This window comes from Lynx canadensis, chromosome D4 (assembly GCF_007474595.2).
Source record: "Lynx canadensis isolate LIC74 chromosome D4, mLynCan4.pri.v2, whole genome shotgun sequence".
Lineage (NCBI taxonomy): Eukaryota > Metazoa > Chordata > Mammalia > Carnivora > Felidae > Lynx > Lynx canadensis.
This window is the reverse complement of record NC_044315.2, coordinates 87,350,387-87,376,405: the sequence shown is the minus strand read 5'-3', so window position 1 is coordinate 87,376,405 and position 26,019 is coordinate 87,350,387. Positions and strand designations below refer to the sequence as shown.

The 26,019-nt window shown below is 43.2% G+C and overlaps 1 protein-coding gene across 1 annotated transcript in view; it reads right to left on the bottom strand.

Annotated features, from left to right (window-relative positions):
- Positions 1-26,019, bottom strand: part of NUP188 (nucleoporin 188) — a 55,687-nt gene that overhangs the window by 8,879 nt on the left and 20,789 nt on the right. The window contains exons 9-29 of the mRNA XM_032595649.1: positions 18,653-18,864; positions 16,791-16,905; positions 15,944-16,144; positions 14,471-14,560; positions 11,874-11,939; positions 10,812-10,931; positions 10,189-10,315; positions 9,079-9,231; positions 8,778-8,904; positions 8,482-8,569; positions 8,312-8,388; positions 7,622-7,736; positions 6,096-6,216; positions 5,903-5,969; positions 5,081-5,209; positions 4,617-4,756; positions 3,684-3,790; positions 1,819-2,025; positions 1,536-1,705; positions 697-766; positions 228-295 (exon numbers count right to left, since the gene is read on the bottom strand). Of these exons, the coding sequence (XP_032451540.1) occupies positions 228-295; positions 697-766; positions 1,536-1,705; positions 1,819-2,025; positions 3,684-3,790; positions 4,617-4,756; positions 5,081-5,209; positions 5,903-5,969; positions 6,096-6,216; positions 7,622-7,736; positions 8,312-8,388; positions 8,482-8,569; positions 8,778-8,904; positions 9,079-9,231; positions 10,189-10,315; positions 10,812-10,931; positions 11,874-11,939; positions 14,471-14,560; positions 15,944-16,144; positions 16,791-16,905; positions 18,653-18,864 (2,570 nt within the window). The remainder of the gene's footprint in view (positions 1-227; positions 296-696; positions 767-1,535; positions 1,706-1,818; positions 2,026-3,683; positions 3,791-4,616; positions 4,757-5,080; positions 5,210-5,902; positions 5,970-6,095; positions 6,217-7,621; positions 7,737-8,311; positions 8,389-8,481; positions 8,570-8,777; positions 8,905-9,078; positions 9,232-10,188; positions 10,316-10,811; positions 10,932-11,873; positions 11,940-14,470; positions 14,561-15,943; positions 16,145-16,790; positions 16,906-18,652; positions 18,865-26,019) is intronic.

Genomic DNA, 26,019 nt, shown 5'->3' with positions numbered 1-26,019 from the left:
CCTCCATGAAATCCCAGGCACATGGAGTTTGCTTCACAATAACTCTCTCTGACAATCATAAATGCCATCAATGGACTGGCCAGGGACACAACTCAGCGGCCCTCCATAAATGGCTCCAAACCAGCTCTCTCCTCTGCCTTGGCTCAAAGAGCCATGCACCCAATGGCAGGCCACCACACCCCCACCCCAAACCTTTAATTCAAATCTCAAAAGGGGAAAGGACTCACTTAACTACATAGTATATTTCCAAGCAAATTATCTTCATGATGAGGGCACAGGTTTCCAGGACGCTGGGCTGTGGAGGGGAGAGCAGAGCAGATACCAATCACGAGGAGAACCTCTTCCCTGGTGGCCCCCATGAGGGAACAGAGCAGGGACCTGATACTTGGAAAACAAGGAAGCACAGTCCCTATCGAACGTGAATGGGCATCTGCAGTGTCAGGTCCACAGTGTCTCCCAGCGAGCGGAGAAGACCACCGAGCCATCAACACAGAGCAGGGCATGCCACTTTCCTTCCCAAGCAAGACATCACAGGGAGAGGAAGCAGGCACTCCTCTGAGAAAGAAGTTTCCAGTGAAGAAAACACTCTGGTTGCTTAATTAGGGGAGATATCATTTTCTACACCTCAGCCTCTCACAGCCCAGCCTGTCCTCCCTGAGACTTTCCGTCACCGTCCTACCCTTCACCCCAGCTTACCTCAGATGTTTCTGAGGGAGGAGAAAGGGTTCCAAACAGTGGACTGGTTAAGTTCTCCCAAAATTTGGGTCTGAAAGAAAAATACATTTGGAAATCATCCTTTCTCTCAGGCAGTCCTTCCTGAAGTTCTGTCCACCTGCCTTGAGTGGTTCCTTGCACACCCAAGTCCTAACACCCAAGTTACCTGCCCAGTCTTAACATGTGTCTCACAGGTGACCTGCTCCTACGTAAATATAAAGAGTTCCATAGATACAATTATGCTTTCCCGTTAAGAAACACAATCATATGTTATATGTATATTCTAGAGTTGAATGGTAAAAATTCTCATGATCTGTGCCGCTGCACATGTCCCGCAGCCCCAGAAGGAAGAGAGAGGGAGGGGAATAAGGACGCAGATTCCCATGGTTTGCCTTTTTAATGTTCCTTCCCTTTGTGTGAACAGGGTTCTAGAGAGCAGGGGACTCATTCAGCGAACAGGGTTCTAGGGAGCAGGGGTCTCATTCAGTTCAAGGGCTGGAACAAGTCACTCATCGGAAGGCGTTTCTCAAGAATAGCGGGTCTGAAGGAGTCAGCAGAAGGCAGGAATACAAAAGGCAGGAAAAGGTGGGCACCCTAAGGTAAACACGCCTCTGCCCTAGAATAAAGATGACACCTGCTGGCAGCAGCATAAGACGACAATGACTAAGAGTGAAGTTCCTGCACACTGAACCAGGCTCCTAGCACTTTCTACACATATGCTAAGTGAGCTGTCACAACAAACCTCTGAAGTATGAAGTATTGTTACTCCCATTTTACAGACACAAGCCTTGAAAGTAAATACCTCCTGGAGCCAGACTTACTTAGTTCTGAGGACCAGCATGGCACTGTCCCGCCGGTCCTGCCACAGGGCATGCAGAAAGGCAATGGCCGCACGATGCAGCAGGGGCGGACACCAATAGCGGTCCTGCTGCTGGGAATCGATCAGCTCCAGCACGGCGTGGAGACAGCTCCATACCCCAAGGCTGAATTCCTGCAAGAGGGGCGAGAGTTCAGGCCCTGGCCACTGCCAGCAAGCGCACCCGTGGGGCCTGCACCCACCTCCCAAGGGGCCGCCCCCCAGCTTCATCCCAGGTGCGGGCTCACCTTGGAGCCATCGCTGCCATCCTTCACCTCCAGATTCAGAAACAGTTCAATGAGGCCTGGCTGAGTCTCTACTGCAACTGTGAGGAACTCCAGAATCATGACTTTGATGCGCATGTCCTCAATCTTGCTCTGCAGTCGGGTCAGGAAGGCATCTCGAATGGCAGCCGCATCATTGCCCAGGCAGGCGTACACTGACATTGGGGCCACCTGGTAGAGACCAAACACAGACTTAGAGCTCTACTTCCAGAAAAACCTCAACGAGCTCCTGCAGAAGGGTGCCAGAGAACTCTCAGAAAATGGGCACAAAGGGAAACATCCAAGTATGTGGCAGTGGGTTAAAAGGGACATTGCTTCAAACTATGGTACAAAATGCCCAGTGATTCACAAAAGAAATGGTAATCAACATAAAAGATACACAATAATAACGATAAATGCAAAGTAAAAAATGAGGTAATACCGGTTTGCCTATTAGATTAGCAAAGATTAAAAGACTGACAGGGCCACTCTGGCAAGGATGTTAAGACTTGGTGTTAGGAGTATAAACTGTTGGGGCACCTGGCTGGCTCAGTTGGTAGAGTGTCAACTCCTAATCTCGGGATCATGAATTCAAGCCACATGATGGGGGTAGAGATTACATTAAAAAAAAGCAGGGATGGGGGGGTGAGCCTGGGTGGCTCAGTCAGTTAACCGTCCGACATCAGCTCAGGTCATGATCTCGCGGTCTGGTCCGTGATTTCGAGCCCCTTGTCAGGCTCTGTGCTGACAGCTCAGAGCCTGGGGCCTGCCTCGAATTCTGTGTCTCCCTCTCTCTCTGCCCCTGCCCCACTCGTGCTCTGTCTCTCTCAAAAACAAACATTTAGAAAAAAATTAGGAAAAAGGGGGGAATATAAACTGCTACAATCCTTTAATTAAAAAAAAAAATTTTTTTAATGTTTATTCATTTTTGAGAGAGAGACACAGAGTGCAAGCAGGGCAAGGGCAGAGAGAGAGGGAGACACAGAAACCGAATCCAGGCTCTGAGCTGTCAGCACAGAGCCCGACGTGGGGCTCGAATTCACGAACTGTGAGAACATGACCTGAGCTGAAGTCAGACACTTAACTGAGCCACCCAGGCATCCCACCCCCTTTAAAAAAATTTTTTTAATACAATCCTTTATAGAGGCCAATTTAGAAATGTCTACAAAAATTAAAATGTTCACTAATAACTAATATTCAGGAATTGAAAACAAAAGTTCATGGCGTTCTATGGACAACAATGTTCACTGCAGCACTGCTTGTAATAGTGAAAGACAAAAAAAAAAAAAAAATAGCCCAAATAAATCAGGATACATTCATTCTGTGGCTCATCGTGCAAGCATTAAAGACAATAAAGTAGGCCAAATGTGCCCACATGGAAAGACTGTAAGATCTGTGGTTCAGTGAAAAAAGCCAGTCACAAAACAGTATGGACGGTGCAATTCTACTTTTGTAAAGAACAGAAGAGCACAGCAAACATCCTTCAATACAAAAGCACAGATAAAAAGAAATGTGGATCAATGCATACCAATCTGCTCATAGGGAGTCTTGGAACGAAGGGATCAGAGTGGACCTTAACTTTCTATGCTACATTTACCTGTAACGTTTAAATATGTAAAAATGAGTATGCATGTTTTTTGTAATCAGGAAAAAAAAAAAAAAAAACCCTCACAAACCACAATTTAGGTGTGGTGTGGACAGCAACACAATTTGTGTGGTGTGTACATGGCTGGGTCACTGTAAAAGTCAGGGCTAAGTCCAAGCTAGCTGTTTCTCCTGAGATAAGGCAGGGGTGGTCTCATGCACAAAGTCAGTTTTCTGGGGCTTTGGCTGATTAAGTGGGATCCTACCGTGGCCAGACGTTTCAACAGCTGGATGGCAAGACGTGGCAAAGCAGGATCATGTTTGTGGTAGATGTATTTGGCAAGAACAGCAATGAGGTTGTTCCCATGGGCACCTGAAGAAGTACAGGAAACAGCTGAGACACCAATGTGCCTGATTCAAGCTCCTAAGAGAGGCTGCTATTCAAAAAGGCTCACGCACGTGAGGGAATTTACTACCCTCAAGTACTTGGGAGGGCCAGAGCGAATCCAGGTGGCCATACCATTCTCTTTTTTCAGTAGCCAAGGGGATATGCAGGATTTGGAGGTAAACAGCCCAATCCAATTCATTAAGAGCAGAAAGAGAGACATTTTGGAAAACAAAACAAAACAAAACAGTCTCTTAACAAACAGGTTAGAAAAAGACGTCACACTGAACTGCAAGAATCATCAAAATCTCAAAATGATAGTTAAGAATAGGTCTTAGGCATTATCTAAACACCTACTTGAAAATGAGGAAACAGGGTCCCAAAGGTATTAAATGGGTAGTGTAAGGTCAAAGAATAAAACAGTTAATACTTAACAGGTACCAAGAACTTCCCTCCATGATTTACACGTAGTAATCTTACCTCCGTCGTAATTGTGTAAGGTAGGTATTACTATTATCCCCTGAGGCAGAGTTGTTCAATAATGTGCCCAAGGTAACATAGCAGATTAAAGCCAAAATGTGAGCCAAGGCAGTCTGACTTTGAACACGGGTTCTTAACTATTATCCCGTCATCAACAGGAGGCAGAAATGAAGGACATTCCAGCCCTCTCGCTTCTAAGTCCGGGATGGGGACTGGTGATCATTCCCAAACTCCCTCCAGGAATTAGTCAGAAAATACTGCTGGCCTCTAACAACATAGCCTGAAGTACGTACTTGTGGGCAGAAGCACTGCTGTTCGCAAGAGCAATACATACCATGCTGTGTGAGAGCCTGTTCCAGGGGGGACACCACATTAGAAGGAGGTTTCAGCCGAATAACATTGTTGGTGACGGAGAATGCCAGTTTCACTGTCTTGATCAGCAGCTGGCCCTGCCCCTGGCCCTCTGCCCCATCACTAGGGTGCCAAATGGAAACCAAAGTTGATTCAGACAACATGACTTCATTCGCAACATATGTGCTCTCATGAATTAGATTCCAACAATAATCCCAGAGTTCAACAGCTTCTGTTAGAGGCCCCAGTCCAAACTAGGAGAGAGGAGGAGCAATCAACTCCCTTTGCTATGTGCCAGTCTACGCAGCAGCCACTAGATTATATACAGGCTACATCCTAGGGGAAATAAGGCTGTCTTTAAAAAGCTACTGCACATTAACTCACACTGGAGTTCTCAGGACATGCAGGCACACTAAGATAAAAGGGGAAGGGGAGAGGGAGCCCCACCTGCGGGGCTGAGCAGCCATCACCATGTCGATGGTGTCCACACCGATGCCCATGATATTGATGACTGTCTGTCCCGCTTCTGTGTAGGCCAGGCTGCAGATGCAGAGAGACTGCAGGCTGGGGCTGTGACTGCAAGACAGACATGTTCTGAGTCACCAGGGAGCTGTGAAGTTTATTACTGCAAGAGAAGGGCACTATCCAAACCTAACCAACTGGACATCAGTGGTACAGATCAGCTCCGTGTCAGATGAACACACTCTGGTCACTTTCCTTACGTAGACTTGATCTTAAAAACAACCCAGAGAAGTTATCTAAATGTCCCAACGATTAATGGATATATCTACTGAATTGAGTCATGATTAATTCATACAACGGAACGCATGGTACCACTAAAACAAGACAGATCTATATGAAGTGGCATGGAAATAAAATTATGGAGCAGTTAGTACAAGCAAAGGAAAACACCTAGTAGAATACACACGAACTTCCTAGTCATCTCTGGAAACAGGTTTAGGAAGGGCATTTTCACTATTTTCCTAATGAACATGTGTAACTTTTGTAAAGATCGTTAAAAAATAATTTGTGTATATGTATGTGTGTGTGTCATTGGGAACAATCTCATCCCCATTTCATTTGCTCTTCTCGACTCACAGGGAGAAAGGATACAGTCCAGTGGAGAGCAAATGAGAACCTCCAGAGTACTGAGCTCTGGGTTCAACCCAGCTGAGTTTTCTGAAAGGATGAGCAGAAGCCCGCCCATGTCTTCCCTTGGGGAGTGGCAGCGTCCAAGAGTACCCAGTTCAAGCAATCACCCCCTCATACCTGCTGTGCAGGTCTGCCTCATGGCACAGGTTCAGTATTGCATGAATCAACTCCAGGATCAGGCAACCTGGACTCCGGAAAAGACACAGGAATGAAGTGGCCTTGTGTGATGACCCTCATCCCAACAAAGGGAAAGATAAGATCTCCAGGGAGGCAGGAGTGGCTCAGGCTTCCCTGCCCGCGTGTCCCTTACCAATCTGTTCCCTCACACCATGGGTGTTGTAGCGCCACTTGTGGTAGCCAGGAAGCATCTCCTTCAGCACAAACATGACACAGGGCGCCAGCCCTTGGCTCTGGGTACTCCCAAGCTGTCCCTATGAGAAAGCATGCTGTAAGGACTTAAACCATTTAAGGAAGTCATTCAGCTATCACAGATTTAACTCTAAGACTACAGGTCCAAAGGAAATCTAGGCAAACCCTGGCTGTCAGTAAGAGAGAAAAAAAAATCAGAACACTCTAGTTCAACTGGGTCCAAGCTATGGATTTCTTTGAAATAGAGAAAAAAACTAAAAAGACAATGTCTCAATGTCACAGAAGGCACCTACGTGAAGGAGACAGAAGAAGGTTAAATCTGGCAGAGGGAGGTACCAACCATGAACATGAAGGACGTAGGACTGTTAGCAATGGGGAGTGCTGATTTCACTATCATGATGCCAGCCATTCGCCTAACCTCTACCCTATCTCTGGGACACTGGAAAGGAGCTCTCACACTCACAATTCTTTGTCCTAATATTCAGCTTCCTCACCTTAAAAATGGGAATTCTTTACTTACGTATAAACATCTATAGCTATATCCCTATCTCTGGACCGTTTCTGCCTTTTCAAGCATTCATTCATTGATTCTCGCAGGCAGAAAAGTTGGCTGAGTGCTTCTCATGTGTGGCCCTCTCAACAACTCCAAGGAGTAGAGACCATGTTATTACTCATTTTTTACAAAGGTTCTAAGAAATTCCATGTTTGCCCAAGCCCAACACAGTTAGTAAGTGGTCAACCTGACATGTACACCTAATTTTGTCTGACTCCAAAATCTATGCTACAACAGTATTTTTCAAACTGAGTTGTAATCCATTAGTGGATTGTGAAATCAGCTTATTAGAAAATACCAGAGTGCCTTTTGCGTTGTCAGAGAAGTGCTGAATTGTGAAACTTTGCTTCAGAAGTACGTACATACACACACGGATATCGGGCCTAGATATAAAACATATGTATTGCCCTGGGCTACGATGAAAATAGCTTGACAGTAACCACATCATACCATCCTGCCTCTGAATATTAAATAAATTACACAGGGGCGCCTGCATGGCTAAGTCAGTTAAGCTTCCAACTCTTGATTTCGGCTCAAGTCATGTTTCATAGTTTGTGATTTCAAGCCCCACATGGGCTCTGCACTGACAGTGCGGAACCTGCTTGGGAAGGGATTCTCTCTCTCTCCCTCTCTCTGCCCCTATCCCAATGTGCGCGCTCTCTCTCTCTCTCTCTCTCTCTCTCTCTCGCTCTCGCTCTCGCTCTCACTCTCACTCTCGCTCTCAAAATAAACAAACTTTAAATTTTTAATTAATTAACACAGATAAAGTACCTGCTATAGAATCTGGCACATAGTAAATACTCAATACACAGAAACTGTTAACACTATAACGTCAGGACAACTGCTGTGCCCAAAGACAATGACTACGGTAGAAGAGAAACTATTTCAGATATTTCCATCTGACCAGCGTTTACCTTGACAAGAGTGGTGATCAAGCGTAGAAAGGCAACAGTGACTCCGTACTCGCCCTGGGGCTGCTCACTATTCATCAAGAGGTTTCCATACCCTCCAGCATTCATCCCCTCCGCACTGGGGAAAAACAGAGGCAGAGTGAATCAGGACGGGCAATCTCAAGGTTTCAAGAAACTCATCACAGAGCATTCTTATTATCTAGATAGCTTGGACCTAACATAGGAAAGCTCTCAAAAGAATGAAGCAAATCTAGGCTATTTTATACCCAAGATGAACACTAAGAGAGTACTTTATTAATGTACAATCTCAAGAGCTTTAAAATTCAAAAAATCAAATAAACATCAGGAAAACATTGTTGTCTAATAAGCAAGAGAAGGCAAGGAGCAAATGCTGAAGTAGGAAAATGGAGCCTATGTATAAATAATTGTCCTACCACGCAAGTTCAAAAAGCCATGAAACAAGGAAAAGTATAGAGTGACTACAGCTGAGGAAAGGGAAGCCACGTCTCTGGATCCAGACAGCTCTGTATTCTCCAACCTGGAAAATTAATTCCCATGTACCTAAGGTGGTTGCTGCTGGATGAGAAATACTGCACAGGGAAGTTTCTTTAAAAGTAATGTAGCTAGCCTGTACCCAAAATGTATATGGTACTCCCGGGGAATACGCTCTACCCAACCCAAGACCTGGCTCACCTAATCATCTGACTCATGCTGGAGACCTGGTGGGCCACGAATGGTAAAAAGCCTGTGTGACGAAGATCAGTCCAGACCTGAGAAGGGAAAAGAGCTCAATGTCCATGTGTCTTCAGGTATACACCAAGTGCAACATTTTTTGGCTATTTTGAAGACTTGGTGTGTCTCACCTTTGCAGGGTTCCGGGCAGCCAAAACAGTCAAGCAATTGACACAAGAAGCAATGACATCCACCGGTGGAGAGATTACTGTCGTTAGCCTAGTTGGAGAATAGTGTACTCTACTCAGTGAAATGAATACAACGTGTTCCATCACAGATATTTTCCAGCTCTCTCTGCCCAAGTCTCTCCTCTCAGTAGGGATGGAAAAATAGGAAAACCCTCAGCTGGGGATAGTATCACACCAGGGCTTCCCACAGAGGCACAGATGCGGACTTTAACCTGAGGTGTGTGTGAGCTGATGCTTACCGCTGTAGCAGCATGTAGATACGGGATGTGATGGGCAAGAGACAGTCTGCTATGGACAGATCTGTGCTGATGACCTTATGGACCAGATCAATGATGGGTCTGACCCGCTGGCAGTGCTGGATCACATCTGAAGGGAAAGAGAGCAACAATTCTTTTAAGATTACTGAACAGTCTCCCAGATAAACACTACGCGGATCCCAGTCTGGACGGTTCTGAATTTTATCCTGAGATTCTCTGTCCCCCAATTCTAAGCATGTCTGTTTTTCTTCCCCACAGTCATGTCCCCCCAAGCTGACCTCACCTGCAGTGGAAACAACATGCAACAGCATTTCAATCTCGCAGGTAAAGAGGGTCCAGCTACTGTAAGAGTACTCCCAGCGTACCAGGTAAGCCCTGTCGTCCAGCACTACCTGGCCTACTGTGCCCTGAGGTATGCGAAGGTTGGTCTGACCCCCTAAGGAAGAGAGGAAGAGAAATTAGTCTAATATCCAGCGATACAATAGGAAAAAGCGACTCCTACATCAGACAACAACATTTAATCACACAGAAATGGACAGACTCTCGTCCCACTAGCTAACACTGCTGTGCTGGGGTCAACCATGTGTAGCACATGTGTCAGAATTCCCTTTCTTTTCAAGGCTGAATAATATCACACTGTAAATATATAACACATTTTGTTGATCTATTTCATCTGTTGCTGACATGTATTTCAAATTGTTACTGTATATATACCCTTTTACCCATTTAAAATTGTTATTGTAATATACCCTTCTACCCCACAAAATTATTCTCGTATATACCCTTTTATCAGACAACCCCGGTTTGAGGACTCTATGTACTAAAAATAAAAATATCCACATATAAAGTACAAGTACCCAAAGGAGCATTGTTTGTAGTGACCAAAACCCAACATAGCCTACATGTCCTCTAGAAGGAAAAAGATACAAAATTATGGAATATCTAGAATAATTCTGTAGTTACTAAAAGATAACGAGTCAGATCCACATATAAGAAAAACGAGTTGCAGAATCCATCTAGGAGAGTGTACGGTGTGCACAGGGACACATACCAGCTCAACACTGACTATCTGACGGACAAGCCTGAACAGATGAACTTTGCAAAGTGTCTATCTGTGCTGTTTCTCTTTACAATGAACACCCATTATTTTTTAAATAAAATAATCTGGGGTGCCTGGGTGGCTCAGTCAGTTGGGCATCTGACTCTTGATTTCGGCTCAGGTCAATCTAATGATACAAAAAACTGAGAAATAGACTAATAATTCCTCAACGAGCACAGCGGAGAGGAGCTGCTTTAAAGGCAACGAGCATGAAATGGCTCAAACAGTAGTGCTGAGGTCTAAACAGAAGCTGAGGAGAGGTGGCTACTGAGCCAGGGAGGGTCTCCATCTTACCAAGAGGGTAAAGGAGTTTGGACGTTTGCCTCCGCCAGAGAGTTCCATCTTCGTGGGAGATCACATCATGGGGCTTGTGCTTGTAAAGTTCATTGTAGAAAGACATCTTATCCAAGAAACTATACACCTGCCAACACACAGAAAAAAATCCAGCCACACGTTTACCTCGGGGACATGCAAGGGGTCCCACATCTGTTCTGCTCTTTCGGTCAGACTATGTCTGACTCTCAAACTTCTCACAAACCTGCCACCGTGACTCTTCTTAGAATTGCCTCTACGCTCCTTGCCAACCCTCAGCACCCTTTAACACTTAGCTCAAGGCCCCTCACTCCACAGACTGCTGGCTCTCCTCAACAGTAGGTCTTTACTACTCAAATGACATTTACCGTATGGCTGTATCAGCTATTTCTTCCTTGTATCTATTGTTATTCTCTTCCGATGAGACAGTAAGGAACTTTATACTATGTCTCACTCAGTGTCTGCAATAGGTACTTAATTTAAGAGAACTTAAGCACTATCTCTGGCACTGTTCATTCAACCTCAGACTAATTTTTGCCGTGGCAGTGGCATCCCCCAAAACCTCTCCCACAGTCTGAAATCAAGCATCTAAATGAACAACCTACCTTTTTGGCAGTGGACTTTCCTGATACGAGGGCTCGTAGCAACTGCAGGAGTGGGGAGAGGAGATGGGGAAACATCCCACATACACTGTCCAGAATGATCCCGAGCCCAGAGGTTGGCTCCTGTGGTGGAAGAAGAGAGGTCACTGACCTTCAACACCATCCGTGAATTAACACATCTCCGAACTGCCCAGCAATCATAAGAAAATCTAAAAACAGTCCTTTCCTCCGGGCAGACATCACCCCTCCCTAACAATTGAAGATTTCCAGAATTTCACTGAGAAAGGCTTTCAACATCAGATTTATCAGGACCTGAAAAGAGAATACCACTGCCTCCAGTGACCTTTTCCTGGCCGTCCTCCCAACAGGAAGACAATGCTATCCGCCATTGCAGGAGATGTTTTGAATAATGTGAAAAGCGGCCACCACACACAAGTAACAGATCCTTAATCTAAATATTGTTTCAGGCCACCCTCTCCCAGGAACACTGTTCGAGACGACAGTGACTCAGGAAGAAGAGGATAAGACCTAGAAGCATATCAGTCAGGCCACAGTACAAGAGAGAACAGATTTATTCATCAGCTGGACCCTAGGGCTTCAGACTCGTATTAATTCTAAGCCTATGTACTGGTGAGAAGCTGTTCTCTCTGAAGCCAAATTCTTATCTAACTTGTTAACAATATTCTGACAACTCAGACGCATGTTCAAGACTTACAGCACTACTGGTGACTGAGACTAACAATGTGAAAAAAGACTTGCTGGGTAGGATACAGAACATGCTGGTTAATAACACAGACTACAGACTGAAGTCAGCCAGAACTGCTTCCTGAGGCTGGCTGTTCATCTAGCTGTGTAACCTTAGGCAAGTCACTTCATATCTCTAAGCATCACCTTTCCTCATATGCAAAATGGTGATTTATAATTCTATCTACTTTATAGATTTTCGTAAAGAGTAAATACAAAATGACATAAACGCTTAATATGAGACCAATCACAAACTAAGTGCTTGATCAATTGTTTTGCTACTAGAATATCTTATAGCATAATTCCCTCTGACACACTTACTGTTCCCCAGAATAGTTCTGGAAGAGAAGGATCTGCCAGGACTTCACATGCTGTGTCAATTACATCCTGTTGGGGGACGGGGAAGAAAATAGCTTAGTTTCTGTAGCTGACGCAGTCATATCTCTTTTACTGTATCTCTGTTCAAATCAAAACATCAACAATATTTCCACATACTAGGTCAGAAAGAACTGTGGGTTTAAAAAGATTACACCCCATCTAGGGTGTACATTATGCCTATTGTATGGTGTTAGACAAGTGAACCTCTCTGAACTTCAAAATCTTTAGCTATAAAATGGCGACAGTATTATCTGCCTCATAGCACCGCTCCGAGGACGGAAGAGGACAATGTGTACAGAAGCGGACCGTAAACTGTAAACATTAAGGTGCTAGTAAAGGTGAGGTGCAACTAGGCTAGGCTGAACTGTTCTCCTAGAGGGCAAGAGTGGCTCTTCAAGTTTTTAACCCTCAGCACCTAGCACAGAGCCTGGCACACACTGAGAATGATTTCTTTAAAAAACCCAAGTGCTAGGACTCTCACATCCTTGGTATGTTAATACCAGTCCTCCCACTATGTACATTGAGGTCCACATGGGACCAGAATTTTGGCAAAGGATGCAAAGCTCATGCTATGCCCCTGGAACTTTGGAAATGGAGTCCTCCAATGAACACCAATTTCTTTTCTAATGATAATAAATTTTCAGTTTTTGCAACTTCACCAATTCCTTCAATTTCCAAAACAAGTCATTAAAAAAATGAATACAAAGACAGTTATAAAGAACTCCTCAAACAGCACTCTCCACTGAAAGGAACCAGGCTTCCTTAGAGAAATGGCGGATTCCAGGTCTGGGGTGAGAATCTTGTAAGATAATCCTACAACAGTGTGTCATACCCGAAAGCAACAGAGCTATCAAAATACATAAGAGCAGTGCAGGACAGATAGAGGGGCTCTTCTGAAAGAGTTCTTACTGGCCAAAGATGGGTAATTTGAGCCTAAGAATAGTAACAGCATTAGATTAAAACAGAGCTAACACATTTATACCCATGAGTTCACCATGACATATAAAAACTTAGAAACCTCATTAGCCACCTTTACAGGAGGGTAGGGAAAATTAGTAAATATAGGAAAACAAGCAAGCACAGTACTCTATACCAGCGTATCGGATAGTAGTGAGAACAAAAATTATTTGAGGTATAACTGACATATTACATTAGTTTTAGGTGTAAAACATAACAACTTAATATTTGCATATACTCTGAAACAAATTTTTTATAGCCATGTTCCAACCAAAAAATAAGATAGAATAGTGCCATTTTGTAACTCCTAAGGAACTAATGGATCTAAACCATCATTATCTAGACAATGATGTGGCTTGGGTCCACTACAGTGCAAAGCACAGGTGACTAAAACTTGACAGAGTTACCAACCTATAACATGTGGACCTTATTTATTTAGATCCTGATCCAAACACACAAACTTATAACAAATTTATGACATTTACGAGTTAACTAGACATTTAAATTCTGACTTGATATTTAAAGATACAGGGGCACCTGGGTGGCTCAGTCGGTTAAGCGTCCGACTTCAGCTCAGGTCATGATCTCACGGTTTGTGGATTCGAGCCCCGTGTTGGGCTCTGTGCTGACAGCTCGGAGCCTGGAGCCTGCTTCGGATTCTGCGTCTCCCTCTCTCTGTTCCTCTCCTGCTCATTCTCTGTCTCTCTCTGTCTCTCAAAAATAAACGTTTAAAAAAAATTTTTTTTAAAGATACAGCTTGTTAGTTATGGTACTGGTTGTAAAGTTTTACTAACTCCTCTTCTGGTTCATCGAAAATTCATAGATGAAACTTATGTCAGGGATGTGCTTCAAAATAATCAAGGAGGGAAACAGCACCAAGATCTGCTGTGAGTTGATAATTTGGAAGCTGGTAATAAGATTGTTTAGGAGTCGGAAGTTTGAAATGTTTCAGGGTTTTGGTTTTTTTAATGTTTATTTAGTTTTTGAGAGAGACAGAGCACGAGTGGTGGAGGGGCAGAGAGAGGGGGGAGACAGAATTGGAAGCAGGCTCCAAGTTCTGAGCTGTCAGCACAGAGCCCGACGTGGGGCTCGAACTCACAAACCATGAGATCATGACCTGAGCCGAAGTCGGATGCTCAACTGACTGAGCCACCCAGGTGCCCCTGATATGTTTCAGGTTTTAAAAATATCGTAGAAGAATATTTTATTAGCACCCACAGATGTTTGGGACTGATGCACCATTCCAAAATGAGATTACAAAGCAGTATGTACGTTGTGATTCCAGTTTTAGAGACAAATGGTTATATTTTTAACACATATATGCAGAAAATGTTTAGAAGAGAACGCATCATAATATTAACAGAAGTTGTCCTGTGTGGTGGGATTATACTTTTTTCTTTTTATCAGCACCTTCTGATTTTTCTATCATTCATATGTATCATATATAATACAATAAATGCGAAGAAACAGCAATAAACAAGTGAACACCAGAGGTATGTGGGTGTGTGCTGTATCAGCTCCAAAGGGGTATCTTAGGGACATGACTGCAATGCCAGAAAGTCTCACAAGAACCAGGTACTAACCTGCTGGTTGCCCAGTGTGTGCAGCTCCAGCGAGGTGAGAACGAAAGAGAGCAGTCCATACACACACATGCACGCGGTGCTGGTGGTACACTGCAATGGCAAAGGAGTCAGTGAACAATTCTGAATAACAAGTCTTCCCCCGCAGCTTCGGCATAATCCTAGGACATTAATCAGGTCTCTATAAACAAATGGAAGAGAATCCAAGGCTTTATAATTCTTCCGATTTAGTTCCAAGATCAGGAAGGCGAGGGGGAGAAATGAAAAAGCAGGAACCATAAATATTACAACATAGCCAAGAATACAATCGGAAAAGGAACCATTCTCAAAATGATCAGTTTTGTGGGGAAGAAAACCACACCCAGTCTAGAAAAGAGGATAAAGGGTCTCTATCTATGCGCTGGTATGAATGCAGCAGGCTGGGGGCGCCTGGGTGGCGCAGTCGGCTAAGCGTCCGACTTCAGCCAGGTCACGATCTCGCGGTCCGTGAGTTCGAGCCCCGCGTCAGGCTCTGGGCTGATGGCTCAGAGCCTGGAGCCTGTTTCCGATTCTGTGTCTCCCTCTCTCTCTGCCCCTCCCCCGTTCATGCTCTGTCTCTGTCCCAAAAATAAATAAACGTTGAAAAAAAAAAAAAAATTTTTGAATGCAGCAGGCTGAACTATCACCAAGATAAATGAACCAATGCCAACCAGTGGTGCCTGCCGGCCGAGGTTTCCTGTTAGTGTGTCAGAACAAGCTGACAACAGTGCCTCTGAAATTAAGCCCAAACACTAGCCTCAAGAGAACGGCTAATACATCCTGCTACAGTTGAATGACGAAGCTCCCCAAAAAAGATTTTTCCAGTCAAAATGGCCAAAGCTATCTTCCAGATTACCGTACTGGCATAGTATCCTATACTGGCAGGCAGAGTCAGACACTGTGGGTTCAAACTGTATCTACCACTAGTTGGTGGTTATTGTTCTTGTGAACAAATTACATCTCCCTGAGTCTCAACTTCTTAATATGTAAAACAGGATGAAAATTCCTAGTGCAAATAAGCGTTATAAGGATGAAATAAAGTAACGTATAGAAAGCGCTAAGCAGGGGCGCCTGGGTGGCGCAGTCGGTTAAGCGTCCGACTTCAGCCAGGTCACGATCTCGCGGTCCGTGAGTTCGAGCCCCGCGTCAGGCTCTGAGCTGAAGGCTCGGAGCCTGGAGCCTGTTTCCGATTCTGTGTCTCCCTCTCTCTCTGCCCCTCCCCCGTTCATGCTCTGTCTCTCTCTGTCCCAAAAATAAATAAACGTTGAAAAAAAAAATTTTTTAATTTAAGAAAGCGCTAAGCACAGTGTCTAGTCATAGCAGATGCTCTACAGAGTTGGAAACACCACCATTATCCACGTCACTACTACAATTATCATTACTACTATCATGATTCATGAATGAGCTTCTCCCCTGCTCTCTGCTCATCTGCTCAAATACCAACAGCCCGAGCCTCACATCATTTCCCCCACTGGCCAGCGAGCGGAGCAGTCGGGTCAAGTACTGAAATACGTTCAGCTGGATGGCTGTGCCGCCTATCTTTCGGACAACGCTGCTGGTCTCTTCTGGATGCAGGGTGTGACGGAGAAGAGCCCAGGCCAAAAGCACTGGGGCATGGTGTGGAATGTCCCCGAAGGTCAACATCAAACGGTCCATATCCTGATGAAAAGAAAAAACAAAATCTGTGTCGCTAAAACAAAGGGTCAGAGCCCCAGATGGGACCCTCTGTCACATGCAGTAAGTCTTACAACTGCCCAGTGGCCCCTTGCCCTATTTGGGTACGTACTCCTCTCCACCCCCCCAGCCACCTCACTAATAAACCCTTCCGCTACTCTTCCCTGTGCCCACACTTCGTTTCTTCTGACTGTAAGTAGTCGAATGTAACGTTGTAAAATACATGTTCAAGTGGAACTTTCTTTAGAAAATTTCCCAATCCTTCTTTAACTTTTTCTGATCTTTCCCCATTTTGTATCTAACCATCGCATCTCAACGTGCTTTCCCTTTGATCTTCCTGCACAAGCTCCATAAATGAAGACGCACCCCAAGGTTCTGTCCTTGGGCCTCTTTTTTTCCTGATGCCATCTCTCTGAGTGACTCCACTCATTCTCACAGATTCGACAATCACCTATGTGATAGCAACTATCACCAAAACCTGAGATTTCTTCCAGATCCAGTTAACTTCTTAACAATGTAGGACCTCTAATTCCACAAGGAAAATTTCAAGGGGCAGTACAGTTGAAGGGTTAAAAACATACTCCTAACTCTAAACTGTCTTCAAAGAGAAATGCAGCTATTCCAAGTTCACCTGACAAATAAGCCCGTCCTGGGCAAACTGGTGCAGTTCTCTTCTGTCATCCAAAGCACACTTATGCAAGGATTCAATATCCATGCCTTCCACCAGGATAAGGGCACTGAAGTAGCTGGAAAGGAAAATGGTATCATGATGTCACATGTGCCACTTTGAACCTTGAAGGAGAATAAGGTGAAATGCAAGATGCTTTAATATCAAAAAAATTATTTTTTTCAAAAAAAATTATTAATGGGTTTTTGTGCTTTTTTTTCATACTAAGTCTTCTAAACTCAGTATGTATTTTACACTTCCAGCACACCTCAGTTTGACCAGCCACATTTTTTTTTTAAGTTTTATTTAAGTAACCTCTACACCCAACATGGGGCTCGAACTCATGACTGACCCCAAAATCAAGAGTCACATGCTCCACCGACCAAGCCAGCCAGGAGTCCCTCGACCAGCCACATTTAAAGTTCCTGACAGTCACGTGGGGCTTGTGCCTGCCAAAGCACAGATCCAGGACTGGAAGTTTCTATAGCCACCAATTACATCTGACCCAGATAAACCATCTCACGACTCAGGTGTGTATCTTTGTTCACAGAGGAAACAGGCCTCAAAACGGGGATATATATCCATTCTAACCACGATAACATCACCCTTTTTGTTAAATGCAGCTGAATCTCCTCCTCACTGACACAGATGCAAACAGGCAGCTCACCCCAGAGGTTGTACCAAGAGCAGGTTAAGAAAAGGCTCCAGGGGCGCCTGGGTGGCGCAGTTGGTTAAGCTTCCGACTTCAGCCAGGTCACGATCTCGCGGTCCGTGAGTTCGAGCCCCGCGTCGGGCTCTGGGCTGATGGCTCAGAGCCTGGAGCCTGTTTCTGATTCTGTGTCTCCCTCTCTCTCTGCCCCTCCCCCCGTTCATGCTCTGTCTCTCTCTGTCTCAAAAATAAATAAACGTTAAAAAAAAAAAAAAATTAAAAAAAAAAAAAAGAAAAGGCTCCACATCACGGATAACCCGAGAAAAGCAAATCAGTGCACCAAAGGGATCAAACTGAGGGGGGCGATAGATAATATCAAGGGTTTGCAAGGTTGTGGGGAAACTGGTTCTCTCCTCCCACTGTCGGTGGAAGTGTAAATTGGTACAGGCTTTGTGGAAAACAATTTGGCAACAGATATTTTATAATACAAAGGCACATACCCTTCAACCCAACAATTACATTTCTAGATCTTTATTTTAGAGTTGTACTCATCCAGATGCACAGAGAGGCTTGTAAAGAATGTTCTTTATAAGCATTATTTGGAATGTGCAAAATAGCTAACTGCCTACCATTAGTGAACCATGAAATAAACATCCATACCATGTATTAATATGCAGCAGCTAAGAAGAACATCCTGAGATGAAAGAGTTCCAGGACATCTAGTTATGTGGAAAATTTAGTTGTAAAAGCATATACCATTTATGTCAAAAAACATCAACAATGTATTTTCGTACATATGAAAAAAAGATGTGGCTCTATTCACTGCCATAAAATTCAAAGTCCGTAGATGAGGACTTCAAAGAGGGCAGGGGACACATCTGCCTTGTCACTGTCTTCTTAGCATTTGCACTGGCCTACCATTGACACTCACTACATTTTTTGTTGACTAGATGAACCTCTTAAGTGAAGATAGTAAAAGATGAGAATGGAATACGTATTTTGAGAAAACACGTCCCTCTCAGTCTCAGTCTTTACTCCCTGTAAGACTGGGAACGTGAAGCACACCCATCTGTTTCCCTACCCACTAAGTGAAAAGCGCATCTAGACTCTCCCCTCACCCATTCACAGGAACTAGAATATCAATGTTCTAAACACTGCACAAGTTCAACAGACTTACCCAATCCTATCCACGAAAGGGTCCATGGTCTCATCCACCAGGTGCCTGTTGGTCTGCCTACTACCAAATCCTTGCTCCTTAAACATCTTGGTTAATGCCAACAGGTCACTAGGTGCCATCTCAAAGTATGCATAATAAAGGAAAATAATTTCTAGCAGCATGGACTGTTCCCGAAGGCACTGAACAAACCAGCGAGATACCTGGCGCTCAGTCTGCACAATGAAGGAAAAATGGGAAAAATAAAGTCAGGTTTTAAAACACAAAACATTTTAAAGTTACTTTTATTAGATAATACATTTATAAGAATAGAGTAAAAAAAAAGTCTCCCTCTTTGTTAAATATTAAGGATCTATTAAAAGATTACAGAAAAAGATTTTGGAAGCGACACCAAAAAGTGTGCCTCCCTACAATTCCCACTGCCCAGTCATCCAAACCTGTCCCTAGAGGCAACCACTGTCAGAGGTTTTTGTCTTTCCTTCCAGTAATATGCCACACACTCCTTCTTTCATTCTACAGTCTGTCTACCCACCTACCTACCTATGCATCCAACCATCCATCTCTAAACCAAATACACTATACAAACTATTCCGCACCTTCCTCTTTTCACTTAACAATGTGTCTTAAAGATTATTTCCTCTAATAGTACATTAAGAATTTTCTTATTTTTCATTATCAGTCCCCTCATCATTTTTTAAAGTTGCACAGCACTCCACCACATGGAAATGCCATATTTATTTGTTTGTTTGGCCATCATAATTTATTTTACCCAGCTCCCTTGGATGTACAAACAAGTGTTGGTGAAGATGTGGGGAAAAACAAACCCTTGTGCACTGTTGGTGGGAATCCAAATTGGTGCAGCCACTGTGGAAAATAGTATCAAGTTTCCTCAAAATATTAAAAAAACACAAAATACCGTATGATACAATAATTCCACTGCTGGGTATTTACCCAAAGAAAATGCAAACACTAATTGAAAAAGATACATGCACCCCTATGTTTACTGCAGCGTTATTTACGATAGCCAAGATATAGAAGCAAACTAAGTGTCCTTCTTAGATGATAGATGTGGTACACACACACTCATGCGTGTGCACATGCAATGGAACACTACAAAGCCACAAAAAGGATGAGATCTTGCCACTTGCAACAACATGGATGGACCCAGAAGGCACTATGCCGAGTGAAATAAGTTAGAGAAAGACACATACCATGTGATTTCACTCATATCTGGAAACTAAGAAACAAAACAAATGAAGAAGAAACATACAAAAAGCAGAATGAGACCTGTAAATACAGAGACAAACTGATGGTTGCCAGAGGGGAGGGGTTGGGGAGATGGGCAAAATGGGTGAGGGGAGTGGTAGATACAGGCATCCAGTTATGGAATGAATAAGTCATGGGAATAAACACAGAGTAGAAAATATAGTCAATGATATAATAACACTGTGTGGTAACAGATGATAGCTACACTCGTGGTGAGCACAGCAAAACATGTTGAGACGTTGAATCACGATGCTGTACACCTGAAACTTATGTAACATTGTGTGTCAACCAGACTCCAAAAAATTAAAATAAATAAATAAAACCAATGTACAACTGACAGACCAGACAAAAAAACTGGCAAAACCACAGAACTAAATAATCTTGACCTGACTGGTATTTTGCACAATCATACCCAACTACTTCCAAATACACATTCTTTTATGTGTTCGTGGTACATTCACCAAGATATGTCATATAATGGGCCATAACCCACGGGACAGTAAATTTTAAAAGACCAAAATGGGGGCATCTGGGTGGCTCAGTCGGTTAAGCATCCGACTTTGGCTAAGGTCATCTCACAGTTCTTGTGTTCGAGTCCCTCTTCGGGTGAGCTTGGGCCCACTTTGGGCTCCTCGCTGACAGTGCAGAGCCTACATGGGACTCTCTCTTTCTCTCCTCCCCCCCCCCCCCCCCGCTGCTCGCTCACTCATGTCCTCTCTCTCTCTAAAACAAAAAATAAAGTTATTAAAAAAAATAAAAAGATGAAAATGATACAAAATATGTTCTTTGATCATAATGGAGTCAAATTAAAAATCAATAAGATATCTAAGAAAACATCCAATGTTTGGAAATTAAACAACACACTCTAAATAATACAAGGGTCAAAGGAAATCACAAGGGAAATTAGAAACTATTTCGAACTGAATGATAGTGAAAATCCAACATACCAAATTTTTAGGATATGGCAAAAAGCAATACTTAAAGCAACATTTATAGTTATTTATTAGGAATGTTCTAAAATCTGTTCTCTAAGTTTCTTTTTTTTTTTTTTAATTTTTTTTTTTTTAATGTTTATTTATTTTTGAGACAGGGAGAGACAGAGCATGAACGGGGGAGGGTCAGAGAGAGAGGGAGACACAGAATCTGAAACAGGCTCCAGGCTCTGAGCCGTCAGCCCAGAGCCCGACGCGGGGCTCAAACTCACAGACTGCGAGATCATGACCTGAGCCGAAGTCAGACGCTTAACCGACTGAGCCACCCAGGCGCCCCTCTAAGTTTCTATCTTAAAAATTAGGAAAAGAATGTGGCACCTGGGTGGCTCAGTCGGTTAAGTGCCCCATTCTCTCTCTTTTTTTTAATGCTTATTTATTTTTCATAGAGTGAGCAGGCACACACGCACATGAGCAGGGGAGGGGCAGAGAGAGAAAGAGAGAGAGGACAAAGGATCTAAAGGAGGCTCCGTGCTGACAGCAGAAAGCCCAGATTCGGGACTCAAACTCACAAACCATGAGATGGTTACCTGAGCCGAAGTCAGACACTTAACTGACTGAGCCACTCAGGCACCCCAAGCATCTCACTCTTGATTTCAGCTCAGGTCATGATGTTCCAGTTGTGAGATTGAGCCCCATGTCAGGCTGCACGCTGAGCGTGGAGCCTTTTTAAGATTCACTCTCTCTGTCCCTCTGCTCCCTCCCCCGCTTGTACACTCTCTCTAAAATTAAGAAAATAAAAATTAAAAAAGATTAAAGGAAAATATTTACAAAAAAATATTTTTCAGAAATATTTTATTTTTTAAAAAAAATTTTTTTTTTTCAACGTTTATTTATTTTTGGGACAGAGAGAGACAGAGCATGAACGGGGGAGGGGCAGAGAGAGAGGGAGACGCAGACTCGGAAACAGGCTCCAGGCTCCGAGCCGTCGGCCCAGAGCCCGACGCGGGGCTCGAACTCCCGGACCGCGAGATCGTGACCTGGCTGAAGTCGGACGCTTAGCCGACTGCGCCACCCAGGCGCCCCCTTTTTTTTTTTTTTTTTAATTTTTTTTTTTCAACGTTTATTTATTTTTTGGGACAGAGAGAGACAGAGCATGAACGGGGGAGGGGCAGAGAGAGAGAGGGAGACGCAGAATCGGAAACAGGCTCCAGGCTCCGAGCCGTCAGCCCAGAGCCCGACGCGGGGCTCGAACTCACGGACCGCGAGATCGTGACCTGGCTGAAGTCGGACGCTTAACCGACTGCGCCACCCAGGCGCCCCTGTTTTATTCATTTTTGAGACAGAGAGAGACAGGGCACGAACGGGGCAGGGGCAGAGAGAGAGGGAGACACAGAATCGGAAACAGGCTCCAGGCTCCGAGCCGTCAGCCCAGAGCCCGACGCGGGGCTCGAACTCACGGACCGCGAGAACGTGACCCGGCTGAAGTCGGACGCTTAGCCGACTGCGCCACCCAGGCGCCCCAGAAATATTTTAAAATAAAATATTTAAGAATAAATTTAACAAAAAATGTGTAATATGTGAATACTGAAAATAAAACCTTACTTAGGTATATTAAACAAGATATACTAAATGAAGAGATATACCCGGTTCATGGATCAGAAGACTTAATAACATTATTAAGATGGCAATCCTCCTCAAATTGATTTATGGAGTCAACAAAATTCTGACTAAAATCCTAGAAAGCATTTTTTTTGGAAGAAAGAGACAAGCTAATTCTAAAGTTGCTGTGGAAAAGTAAAGGACCTAGAATAGTCAAAACATTATTAAAAAGAATGAGGTTGAAAGAATTACACTACCTAATTTTAAGATTTACTAATAAAACCATCTTAATCAAGACAGTGTGATATTAATGTAAAGACAGATGTAGAGTTCAATGCATCAGAGGTAGATACACATTTTATGATCAATTGATTTGTTTACAAAGATGCCAAGATAATCCAATGGGAAAAGACAAGTCTTTTCAATAAATGGCACTGGGAGAAGATCTCTGTATGGGGGAAAAAAATTAATCCCATCCCTTACCTCAACACCATACACTAAAATTAACTAAAAAGTAATTACTGAAGTAAATAAATGTGCTAAAAATATTACACTTCTAAAAGAAAACAAATAAATGTGACATTAGGTTAAGCAAAGATTGTTTTTTAAGTTTATTTAAGAGACAGAGAGAGAGAGAGAGAGAGAGGAAGAGAAGAGAGAGAGAATCCCAAGCAGGCTCCTCGCTATCAGCACTCAGCCCCACTTGGGGCTTGATCCCACAAACCGTGAGATCATGACCTGAGCTGAAACCAAGAGGCAGTCAGATGCTCAGCTGACTGAGCCACCCAAGTGCCCCTAAGCAAAGAGTTCTTGAAACAAGGCCCAAAAGGCAAGAATCCGAAGAGAAAGAGACTGATAAAACAGATTTTATCAAAATTTAAGTTTGGTCTTAAGACAGTTTAGGTGAAAAAAAAAAAAAAGGAAAAAGAAAAAGAAAGAAAGCCATAAAGTGAGAGAAAATATTTGTAAAACATTTACCTGTCAAATGGCTTGTCTTCAGAATACATCGAGAACTTTTTCTTTACGTTTATTTATTTATTTATTTTTGAGAGAAAGTGAGTGAGCATAAGCAGGGGTGGGGCAAAGAGAGAGGCAGACACAGATTCTGAAGCAGGCTCCAGGCTCTGAGTTGTCAGCACAGAACCCAATGTGGGGCTCAAACCCATGAATCGTGAGATCATGACCTGAGCCGAAGTCAGACGCCCAACTGACTGAGCCACCTGGGCGCTCCTACATTGAGAACTCTTAAAATTCAGTAAGACAAATAACCCAGTAAGACCATGGGAGCAAAGATTGGATAAACACTTCAACAAAAATATAAGCAAATAAGCATGTAAAAAGATGCTCAACATCACTAGTCATGTGGGAAACACAAATTAAAACCACAATGAGATACCACCACACATCTATTAGATGTTTAAAATTAAAATCAGAGAGCCAAAGCATAAGAGACTCTTAAAAACTGAGAACTGAGGGCTGATGGGGGGTGGAAGGGAGGGGAGGGTGGGTGATGGGTATTGAGGAGGGCACCTGTTGGGATGAGCACTAGATGTTGTATGGAAACCAATTTGACAATAAATTTCATATATTTAAAAAATAAATAAATTAAATTAAATTAAAATCACTGACCTTACCAAGTGTTGGTGTAGATATGGAAGAGAATGAGTTCTCAAAAATGCTGTGACAAATGGAAAATGGTAGCAAAGCCTGGGTAGCTCAGCCGGTTAAGTGTCCACCCCTTGATTCCAACTCAGACCATGATCTCACAGTTTGTGAGATGGAGCCCCGCATCAGGCTCTGTGCTGACTACATGGAGCCTGCCCAGGGTTCTGTCTCTCCCTCTCTCTCTGCCCCTCCCCTGCTTGCACACACATGCTCACTCTCTCTCAAAATAACTTTTAAAACTTAAAAAAAAAAAAAAAAAAAGAACGGAAAATGGTACAGACCCTATGGAAAGCAGTTTGTCGATACCTTATAAAGACAAAAATACACACTTACAATGTGACCCAACAACCCAACTCCCAGATATTTATTTATCCAAGAGAAATGAAAACCTACGTCCTATCCATAAAAAGACCTGCATGTTAATGTTCACTGCACATTACTCATTACTGCCAAAAAACAGAACTCAAATATGTACCAAATGATAAATGGATAAACAAAATGTGGTATATATCCATATAATGAAATAACATTCAACCACAAGTAGGAATGAAGTATTATTACATGAATATGACCTGGATAAATCTCACAAACAGTATGTTAGTGAAAGAAGCCAAACAGAAAAGACTCTGTATATATTATGTGGTTCTATTTACATGAAATTCTAGAAAAGGCAAAATTATATTAACAGTGACACCTACAAATGTTTTTTTTTTTTTTTTTTTTTAATGTTTTTATTTTATTTTTGGGACAGAGAGAGACAGAGCATGAACGGGGGAGGGGCAGAGTGAGAGGGAGACACAGAATCGGAAACAGGCTCCAGGCTCCGAGCCATCAGCCCGGAGCCTGACGCGGGGCTCGAACTCACGGACCGCGAGATCGTGACCCGGCTGAAGTCGGACGCTTAACCGACTGCGCCACCCAGGCGCCCCTACAAATGTTTAAAAACAAAAAACAAAAAACTATAGTAACGGAAAGCAGATTAGTAGTTGTCTGGGGCCAGAGGTCACAGATTGACCATAAACTTTCTAGAGGAGACAGAAATATTCGATATACTGACATGCATACAACTACATACAATTGTCAAAACCATACACTTAAAATCAGTGAATTTTATTGGATGGAAATTATACCTGAATAGAGCTGGGGGGTGGGGGATGCTACCAATTTGTCATTACACAAGTCGTTTCACACACGTATGGATGTATTTATAGGATAAACTCTTAAAGTGGAACTGCTAAGGGGCACCTGGGTGGCTCAGTTGGTTAAGCATCCAACTTCGGCTCAGGTCACGATCCCATGGCTTGTGAGTTTAAGCCATGCATCAAGCTCTCTGCTGTCAGCATGGAGCCTGCTTCAGATCCTGTCTCCCTCTCTCTCTGCCCCTCCCCTGCTCGCTCGCTCTCTCTCTCTCTCTCTCTCAAAAATAAACATTAAAGAAAAAAAAAAAAAAACTAGAACTGCTAGGTCAAGAAATATGTGCCTTTCAATTTTTAAGTATTTTCATAATATTTTCCATTAAAAAAGGACTGTTTATACAGCAAAATATGAGCACCCATTATCCCATCCCATGGGCAAGAGTGTTGCCACATGAATTTGTTCATTGCCTTGCCCTGTTTTTCTATTGAGTCTTAGTGATTTAGAGTTCTTTCTATTTTAAGAACCCAATATGAGTTTGTCTTGACTTTGTTTACTGCGCTATTTTTGTTTTTGACTTTTCTGCCTTGCAAGTTTTTGATTTGATGTTTATAACAATTTTTCTTTTATGGCTTCTGAATTTTACTTTAAAAAGTCTTCTCCACTCCAAAACAAAACACGAGAACAAAACCCACCTCCCATGTTTTCTTTCTAATACGTTTATAGTTAATTTTTTTTTTTAAGTAAACTATATGCCCAATGTGGGGCTCGAAC